The sequence below is a fragment of the Schistocerca americana genome, chromosome 3 (assembly GCF_021461395.2).
Source record: "Schistocerca americana isolate TAMUIC-IGC-003095 chromosome 3, iqSchAmer2.1, whole genome shotgun sequence".
NCBI lineage: Eukaryota > Metazoa > Arthropoda > Insecta > Orthoptera > Acrididae > Schistocerca > Schistocerca americana.
In genome coordinates this window covers 888,941,756-888,951,732 of record NC_060121.1, presented here as the reverse complement: position 1 = coordinate 888,951,732, position 9,977 = coordinate 888,941,756, and the positions used below count along the sequence as shown (strand labels likewise).

General features: G+C 41.8%; 1 protein-coding gene across 2 annotated transcripts in view; it reads left to right on the top strand.

Annotated features, from left to right (window-relative positions):
- The first annotated feature begins 5,266 nt into the window (after nucleotides 1-5,266).
- Nucleotides 5,267-9,977, top strand: part of LOC124607204 (kelch-like protein 20) — a 78,499-nt gene continuing 73,788 nt past the window's right edge. Inside the window, exons 1-4 of one of the 2 annotated variants that reach the window (XM_047139465.1) lie at nucleotides 5,267-5,362; nucleotides 5,444-5,673; nucleotides 5,759-5,881; nucleotides 7,851-8,152. In XM_047139465.1, the coding sequence (XP_046995421.1) occupies nucleotides 5,488-5,673; nucleotides 5,759-5,881; nucleotides 7,851-8,152 (611 nt within the window). In that variant the 5' untranslated portion in view covers nucleotides 5,267-5,362; nucleotides 5,444-5,487. Of the gene's footprint in view, nucleotides 5,363-5,443; nucleotides 5,674-5,758; nucleotides 5,882-6,088; nucleotides 6,203-7,850; nucleotides 8,153-9,977 lie in introns of those variants that run through there. The other variant, XM_047139466.1, reaches the window with a different exon arrangement.

Here is a 9,977-nt window from a genome sequence, read left to right as displayed (position 1 = left end):
GAGGTTTTAATTACATCACCATTATTTATATACATATACATACATACATACACACACACAGAAACACACACACACACACACACACACACACACACACACACACACACACACACACACACACACACATATATATATATATATATATATATATTTATTTATTTATTTATTTATACCAACCTTATTGGACATATACCATTATAGTTCAAAAGCTATAATTATGTTCATAAATCTTCATCTGGCTATATGTACAATAAATCTGTAAAACCAATATGTTGATGTACTTTTCACTGAATGTACTAATCCCCAAAATTATTAGAGTAGTTTTTACAGGGTTTTTGCAAGTAACTTGAACATAGTTAGGGGCATTCTACAGACTGTAATTAATCAAAATTGGACCAGGGAAGAAAAAGACATTGTAATATAAAGTTTCACTAATACTTCCTTGTCTGTCTACCTTAACATGATAATCTCAAAAATTACTAGACGGATTTTTGTGGCGTTTTCACTTGTTATGTCAGTGTAGTTAGTGACATATAGGCTACATTTCATCAAGATCAGATCATGAAAAAAAGATATTCAGAGATATTACATAAATGTATATATGTACACTCCTGGAAATTGAAATAAGAACACCGTGAATTCATTGTCCCAGGAAGGGGAAACTTTATTGACACATTCCTGGGGTCAGATACATCACATGATCACACTGACAGAACCACAGGCACATAGACACAGGCAACAGAGCATGCACAATGTCGGCACTAGTACAGTGTATATCCACCTTTCACAGCAATGCAGGCTGCTATTCTCCCATGGAGACGATCGTAGAGATGCTGGATGTAGTCCTGTGGAACGGCTTGCCACGCCATTTCCACCTGGCGCCTCAGTTGGACCAGCGTTCGTGCTGGACGTGCAGACTGCGTGAGACGACGCTTCATCCAGTCCCAAACATGCTCAATGGGGGACAGATCCGGAGAACTTGCTGGCCAGGGTAGTTGACATACACCTTCTAGAGCACGTTGGGTGGCACGGGATACATGCGGACGTGCATTGTCCTGTTGGAACAGCAAGTTCCCTTGCCGGTCTAGGAATGGTAGAACGATGGGTTCGATGACGCTTTGGATGTACCGTGCACTATTCAGTGTCCCCTCGACGATCACCAGTGGTGTACGGCCAGTGTAGGAGATCGCTCCCCACACCATGATGCCGGGTGTTGGCCCTGTGTGCCTCGGTCGTATGCAGTCCTGATTGTGGCGCTCACCTGCACGGCGCCAAACACGCATACGATCATCATTGGCACCAAGGCAGAAGCGACTCTCATCGCTGAAGACGACACGTCTCCATTCGTCCCTCCATTCACGCCTGTCGCGACACCACTGGAGGCGGGCTGCACGATGTTGGGGCGTGAGCGGAAGACGGCCTAACGGTGTGCGGGACCGTAGCCCAGCTTCATGGAGACGGTTGCGAATGGTCCTCGCCGATACCCCAGGAGCAACAGTGTCCCTAATATGCTGGGAAGTGGCGGTGCGGTCCCCTACGGCACTGCGTAGGATCCTACGGTCTTGGCGTGCATCCGTGCGTCGCTGCGGTCCGGTCCCAGGTCGACGGGCACGTGCACCTTCCGCCGACCACTGGCGACAACATCGATGTACTGTGGAGACCTCACGCCCCACGTGTTGAGCAATTCGGCGGTACGTCCACCCGGTTTCCCGCATGCCCACTATACGACCTCGCTCAAAGTCCGTCAACTGCACATAGGGTTCACGTCCACGCTGTCGCGGCATGCTACCAGTGTTAAAGACTGCGATGGAGCTCCGTATGCCACGGCAAACTGGCTGACACTGACGGCGGCGGTGCACAAATGCTGCGCAGCTAGCGCCATTCGACGGCCAACACCGCGGTTCCTGGTGTGTCCGCTGTGCCGTGCGTGTGACCATTGCTTGTACAGCCCTCTCGCAGTGTCCGTAGCAAGTATGGTGGGTCTGACACACCGGTGTCAATGTGTTCTTTTTTCCATTTCCAGGAGTGTATTTACCCTCATGCTCATAAATTGAGGATAATGCTGATACATGGTGAAACAACACTCTGGTGGGTGGTTTGCGGGTTTAAATCACCTCGGGGTATAACAATGCGGTGCATTTGACCTGCGGTCGTCGCGCAGTGGCTCTGGCAGCAGCCCACATACGCAGAGGTGTGTTGGTGCATGTCAGAGTACAGTACAACGAGTAAGTGTTCAGACACTGCTAAACATGCTAATGGTGACTGTGCATTGAAAATGGTTCAAAGAACACATATTGATGACGTTATGAGGGGTAGAATACTAGGGCGACTGGAGGCTGGACAAATGCAGCAGGTCATAACACGGGCCCTCTGTGTGCACAAAGTGTGATCTCCAGATCATGGCATCGATTCCAGCAGACAGGAAACGTGTCCAGGCGCTAAAATACGGGACGTCCACAGTGTACAACACCACAAGAAGACCGATATCTCACCATCAGTGCCCGCAGCCACTGGAACATTTGTCACCAGACACACAGCCTACAGACGACTGAACAGACATGGTATATGCGCCTGGAGGCCTGCAAGGTGCATTCCACTGACCCCTGGTCACAGGAGAGCCCATAAAGCCTGATGTCAAGAACACAGTACATGGTCATTGGAACAGTGGTCCCAGGTTATGTTCACGAACGAGTCCAGGTATAGCCTGAACAGTGATTCTCGTCGGATTTTCATATGGCGTGAACCAAGAACCAGATACCAACCCCTTAATGTCCTTGAAAAGGACCTGTGTGGAGGTCGTGATTTGCTGATGTGGAATGGGATTATGATTGGTGCACGTACCCCTGCGTGTCTTTGACAGAGGAACTGTAACAGATCATATGGCGTGAACCAAGAACCAGATACGAACACCTTAATGCCCTTGAAATGGACCTGTGTGGAGGTCGTGATTTGATGATGTGGAATGGGATTATGATTGGTTCCCGTACCCCTGCATGTCTTTGACAGAGGAACTGTAACAGATCAGGTGTATCGGGACATCATTTTGCATCAGTATGTCCATCTTTTCAAGGCTGCAGTGGGTCCCACCTTCCTCCTGATGGATGATAACGCATGGCCCTACCGAGCTGCCATCGTGAAGGAGTACCTTAAATCAGAAGATATCAGGTGAACGAAGTGGCCTGCCTGTCCTCCAGACCTAAACACCATCGATCACGTCTGGGATGCTCTTGGTCGACGTATCACTGCACGTCTTCAAACCCCTAGGACACTTCAGAAGCTGGTGCAAGAATGGGAGACTATACCCTAGCAGCTGCTCGACCACCTGTTCCAGACTATGCCAACCCGTTGTGCGGCTTGTGTATGTGTGCATGGTGATCATATCCCCTATTGATGTCGGGATACATGCGCAGGAAACAATGGCGTTTTGTAGCACATGTGTTTCGGGACAATTTTCTCAACTTATCACCAATACCGTTGACTTACAGATCTGTATTGCGTGTGTTCCCTATGTGCCTATGCTACTAACGCCAGTTTTGTGTAGTGCCACGTTGTGTGGCACCATATTCTGCAATTATCCTTAATTTATGAGCATGAGTGTAGTTATGTTAAACATCTCCTCTGAAACCACTGGGCTGATTTGATGGAAACTTAACACATATCTCTTACTGTCTGGAAAGAATGGGAATGGTGGTAACAACCACCTGCCTATCAAAGGAGTAATGGTGGGGCTGAAAAAAAAATGTAGGGACTGATGTGCGAATATCCAGATTTGAATCCAGAACAAATGCATTTAATGACTTGTAAGAACTTCACAATTAATTTCAAACATGGATGAATTTTTTTCTTACTGGCAACCCCCTCAGTATATGCAAGGAGAAAACTTTATCACTTACTGCATTTTTGCTGTCAGTGCAGTAAATCATGCATAACATAATGAAGCTAGAAATTCTTACTTCTTTGTTACTAATTCTATTTGCAAGTCATTTAACGGACAGTTACCACATATGTAGCTGAATGTACCTACAAAATTATATCATTGTATGGCGCTTAGGTCACGAGTTGTGAGGGAAGGAGCAGATGGGTAGAGAGAGAGGTAGAAGGAAGTGAGCAAAGAGAGAGAGTGGTGGGACGAGATGGACAGAGAGTGGGAGGGATGGAGGAGGCAGATAGAGGAAAATGGAGAGAAGGGGGTGGACAGAGAGGGTGCGGAGAAGTTGGACAGAGAGAGGGGAAACGAAGGGATGGACTAATAAAATTGAAATAAATACATACCAGGGGAACATCAGGTATTACGTAAGTCGAAAAAAGGACAACCATTACTGTGCTTCAATTTTTCTTTGGTCTAAGAGCGATAATTACCATGTATAACTGTTTCTCCAGCTTCCCAATTTTGAGAAGTACTTGGTAGAAATTATTTTATTATTACTTTCCAGAGAAAATTTTGCTTCTCCCAACTGCTTCTGTTATTGACTGATTTCAACTTGGTAATTTGTAGCACTTATATAACTAAGGAATATACGTACCCAATATAAAAACGAATTATCCCATTACCATAATAGCATGATCATCGACTTGACGATAATGTCTCACATAAATGAGTTAGGTACTTCAGTAGATAGTTACATTATTTTTCCCATGTGGACAACAGGAGAAGAAAAACTGCGTGGACGAATATATATAATGTTAAAACTAAATTGTTGGACCTGGTTACCGAAAGCAGACGTATAGACAAAAGAATTGCTCACAAAAGAAACCCAGGAACAGTATAACAGCATATGCTGTTGCTTAAAGAACTGCTGAGATTACTCTTACAGTGTAAAATTTTTCACACTATAATTTTTATTTACTTAATCACTGTAGAATATCTAGGCTTTTCTACAATTTGCTATTTATGATTGATACAATATAGAAAATAATCTTTTTTAATGCATTTTAACGGTACTTGCAAAGTATAGACTGGATTTGCTGTATTTAGGACCTTCTTGTGTGACGCTTAATTGTGGTTTCTGCGCTATCGTAACGATGTGCGAGAGCTGAATGTTTAAGCATAATAAATTCGGCTCATTCCTTACATCTGGATATTCGATATAACGTACTGTGAGCCACAGAATGTGATTTTCCGTTATCATTGAACCACGGTCGCCTGTAATAGAGGTGGCCATGATTGAACGCAGAGACCCAGAGAGATAGTTGATGTAAAGTCTCTGACAAGTCCGTGTTTTCACCGGTTTGTTGTAACCCGCATACCTTATATCTTTGAGCGTAAGTGGAGGGTGGGACATGCATTGAATAAAATGAGAGGAGTTGTGTTGATGTAATTTTTTTTTTTTTAGTTCTGCAGGCTGCTTTCTGCTAGTCACAAGTAATGAATTAAGCTCACATTATTAATCGATATCAACAATCTATATTTGATGTCACTATTATATAAAGACAATGGTTACAGTGACAACAGTAGGACTCAGACAACGAATGTAGGCGTTCCACAGCATGTTATTAGTACCAATAGGCCAACCAGCCGTAGGAGGCGACGGTACTATTCCTACAAATCGTTTGCCTTACAATAATAGACAAAGGAAGCCCAGTTCTGACAGTGACAGTACGTCAACAGCTGACAATTCTGACGGACCAGGAGCAGACGAATATAAGTTCGTGGAAACCTCTCATTCTCAAGAGGTATAACCATTTGATTACACTTATTTATTGAAAGCATGCAGCGATTTTGTTTCTATGGTGGAGTGACGTTTGTAATTGTGTCTAGGTACTTCTTGGTTTAAATGATTTAAGGAATGAGGGATATTTCTGCGACGTTAGCATTTCAGTTGATGGTGTAAAGTTCCCAGCGCACAGAAATGTTTTGGCGTCGTTCAGTCCATATTTTAAGGTAAGCCGGCGTAACTTGTAGTTTGTATAAATAAGATTGGAAAATTTTATAAAAATAACCTACAGTAGTGTCTGTACACGTTGTTTGTTACTAGTTTGCAGTCGTATTGCGAACTTCTTGTTCGTGAGATGACAACATTTTCCTTTTTTTTTTTCTCCCTTTATAACTTGCGTAGTTGTTTATTGGGCAGAATTGGCAGCCACTGATAACTATTATCAATGGATTCGATGTTGAGAAAGTAAAAATCGTTTTCCATAGATTAGATTAATTTTAATGGTGAAGGTAATCACGTAGTACGCAAATGGTACATTGTGATACAGGGTAAGTAAGTGTGTAATAAAATTTAACGTTGCACCAAGTAGTTGTACATAGAGTATACATTGCACATCAGGAAAGAGAATATATTGCGAAAGCAGAAAGAACATAAAGGCATCTGTACAAGTGGATTGATATTTATATTACAGTAACATTTACGTGGTAAATCATTTAAGCACCTAAGAGCCAGTAATGTTTATATAGTATATCGCCAAGGCACAGATACAAGTATTTAGTGTACTTCCTGAAGGAACTTATGCATGCTATAAAAGAAGTGGAAAGTCAAATATCCCTCAGAAGATGGCTTGAGGCTTGGCAGGTCATTTATTGATTTAATTTCTAGGAGGGCTTAATATAAATAATGTTCTCGTAATCTAGGTCCCATTTTTTAAAAAAAATTTAGTTTAAGCGTTCAGTGCCTATGTATGAAAATATTAATTTTGCTTGTTGTTGTTTGTGCGTGTGTGTGTGTGTGTGGGGGGGGGGGGGGCTGAATATTTTCATTTTATTGGATTAGATTTTTCCACTCCATATTTTTTCACAAAAAGTTATCATACAGTGCAAATAGATACATGGAAGTGAGAGGATATCCACATTTTTAAAGAGTGGTCTATAAGCTGTGTGTGAGTAAATATAGGCAAGTACCATCAAATATTTGATACTTTGTTTCAGTAATCTGATTGATGTGTTCTTGTTTCATGTTAGTAGTTTACACAGAAGGGTATGTCTCAAGCCAGAGACTTCAAAAGCTTTCTTTCTCTCTCTGCAGTTGGGTGTCCAGGATTGTTGGGAGGATGTAGAAGGTTGGTGTGCAGAGTGTCATAGGGGTGAGGAGGAAGCAGATTCAGGGGGTGTTATGGGAAGGGCCTAAGGCTTTCAGCTGGGATTGGAGGCTATGTTGGACATCTGGGATGGGATCACTCTGGCAAAGTTTGTAGGCGGAGTCAAACAATTGGCAGAGGCCTTTCTCCAGGTAGTCACTGAGATTCAGCACAACATTTGGGGAACCTTTGTCTGCAGGTTCGATCATTAGGTCACGATCCGTTTTGAGGCTGTGTGTGGCTGTCCTTTCTTCTGGTGAAAGGTTGGTGTTCTTAGGAAGGGATCTGAGGAAAGATGGTGAGACCAGTTTGGAATTACTGGAAGGTGACCAGTGTTTGGTTAAGTGGACCCCCCCCCCCCCCCCCCCCACACACACACACACACAATGTGCTAGAAAATATTACGTGTCTTGTTGCTAATATATTGGAGTTTGACTAAATTAGAAACTTCATTGAGCAACTCTTACTCCATTAAGAGTATCTTCACAAAAACTCTTGAAATTGTTTAGGATTATTTTACAATTAATATTAGTATTGTGACATAATAATATTTCATAATTTTAAGCCAATTCGTTGTATTGTGCTTAAATGATCCTAAGTTTTCTTTCCACATCCCGGAAACTACTCTCTGCAGGACCCATGGAACATGATTCATGTCGTGTAATGCAAAGGTAGACCCAGTGCAAGAGATGGTATTAATTCCATTTTAATAAGTGGAAGATGAACTAGTTTGGTGAACAAATTAAGTTTTGCATTTGGTCCACATGAAATGTGTGGAGTAGATTTTTCCTTCTTGTATTGTTGATGTACTATTGAGAGATTTATTTATGCAGGCTATGTTTACCACAACACTGGCAGAGTCAAAGCAGTCTGTTGTGGTGGTGAATGGTGTGGAGCCATCCACAATGGCACTGCTGCTGGACTACGCATACACTAGCTCTGTCACAGTCACACGCAACAACGTCCAGTCTCTGCTCGCTGCTGCCAACTTGCTCCAGGTCCTCCCAGTCCGTGACGCTGCATGTCAGTATCTTGAAAGCCACATGGACACAACGAACTGTGTAGGAATACACTGCTTTGCAGAAACTCATGCATGCACAGAGCTGCAGGAAAAAGCTTACAACTATACGCTCAAGTAAGTGCTGTGGATTCCCTCAAAGCCAGTTTAGTGTTTCAGTGGGAAACGTGAAAGTTAAATTGCATGTCAGAGATATTAAATTATATGCTGCCATTTGTTCTTCTGCTCTCTTCCACGAATTGCTGTGAAGTGTGCAGTGGATTTTTTTTATTGTATCGTGTATTAAATTGGTTTTCTCATTTTGTTCATGGATGGAGTTGGGGGCAGACTGACTGCTTTTGTGATTCTACAAACTGGATTAAGTCCAGTCCAGATGGTATATAGCATCCCCTTTCGATGCAGTCCCAAAATGATTTCCATGGCAGTTGATGGCAAATCGACTGTTTACCTATTACCTTTATTAATATCTACATTATGTGCTAGCAAAGCATAGATTCAGTAAGAGAACTTTTCGATAGTGTTTATTGTAATTAAATTGCATATTATTAATTCGTATACTATTTTGCTGGTGTTAATAAATTCTCTCTCTCTCTCTCTCTCTCTCTCTCTCTCTCTCTCTCTCTCTCTCTCTGCTCCTCCCCTCCTTCCCCTCCCTCCATCCCTTTTCTTTCTCTTTATTTTAATTTTTAGTAAGTTCCCAGACAAAACAGTACATAAAATAAGGGAAAGGCAACAACTCACCTACAGCAGATCAATGCATGTTGCAAGCTAACATGTAACAGAAAACAGCATTCACACTAGCTCTTTTTCCATCAATAGTGCACGCGCGCGCGTGCACACACACACACACACACACACACACACACACACACACACACACACACACACACACAGTGGCCTTGCTGTGTTTGCTGTTACATGTTACCATGCAGCACGTGTTGGTATGCTTTAGGTACGCGTTTGCCTTTCCCTTATTTTATGTAATCTTTTTCATTTTAATTGCGATACCGCTATGTTCACTGTGCTTATTTGTCACTATTTTGTATTCATTGTTCACTATTGATTTAGGATTTCAGGGGAATGACAGCTCATCCTTCTTACTGGACTTCATTACCTTCATTAATATTTCATAGTTTCTAACGAATACCTTTCTATTCTTTCATGTATGAGCCTCTTCACAAAACTACTCCCATTGTTCATGCTTATGACTCATTATTTTTCAGCTATTTGGAGAGGAATAGTTGTGATGTAGTATTCATTGTAATTTTGTGTATGCCAATATACTTATCCTGTAATGTTATTTGTGAGAAATCAGTTGGTTACAAATTAACTGTTGTACACAAGCCAACAATAAAAGATATAAAAATAAATTTCTTTGTTAATGGTGAAAAGTTCATAGACAGGGATTGTTTTTGTAGTACTTGTTTAGTTATAAACTGATTTTACTTATAAGAAATAACTGTCAGACACATCTAATATACTTTCGCAAATATCTTAGTATGCAAGCATTGTTGTTTTCATTTCTCTTTATCCAGCTTTTCAATAAAGAGGGAGGAGGTTGTGGGATAATATGTGGACACTGTAATTCTTACCTCCTCCACTCTTTGATTTGGTATTTTTGTGTATTTACACCATTCCACTATAATTCAAGAATGAGCTGCTAATAAGTAAGTAAAAATTTAGTTGCAACGTACTTTGAAACATAATGCTAATTGATACACTGAAGAGCTGTCGGTGTGACACTGCTTGACAACTGTTAGACTCTGTGCAGTTTATGTTTTGGGTTTTTGAGGTTTGATGATTTCATAAGCTAAAAACTGACTCCCAACAAAATATGGATTGGTGGAATAATGAAAGTCTATTTTCCACCTTAACTCTTTTGCTGTTATGTGTATTGCATGCCAGTTATTACCAGATTCTTTTTCTTTTATCGCTGTCATTT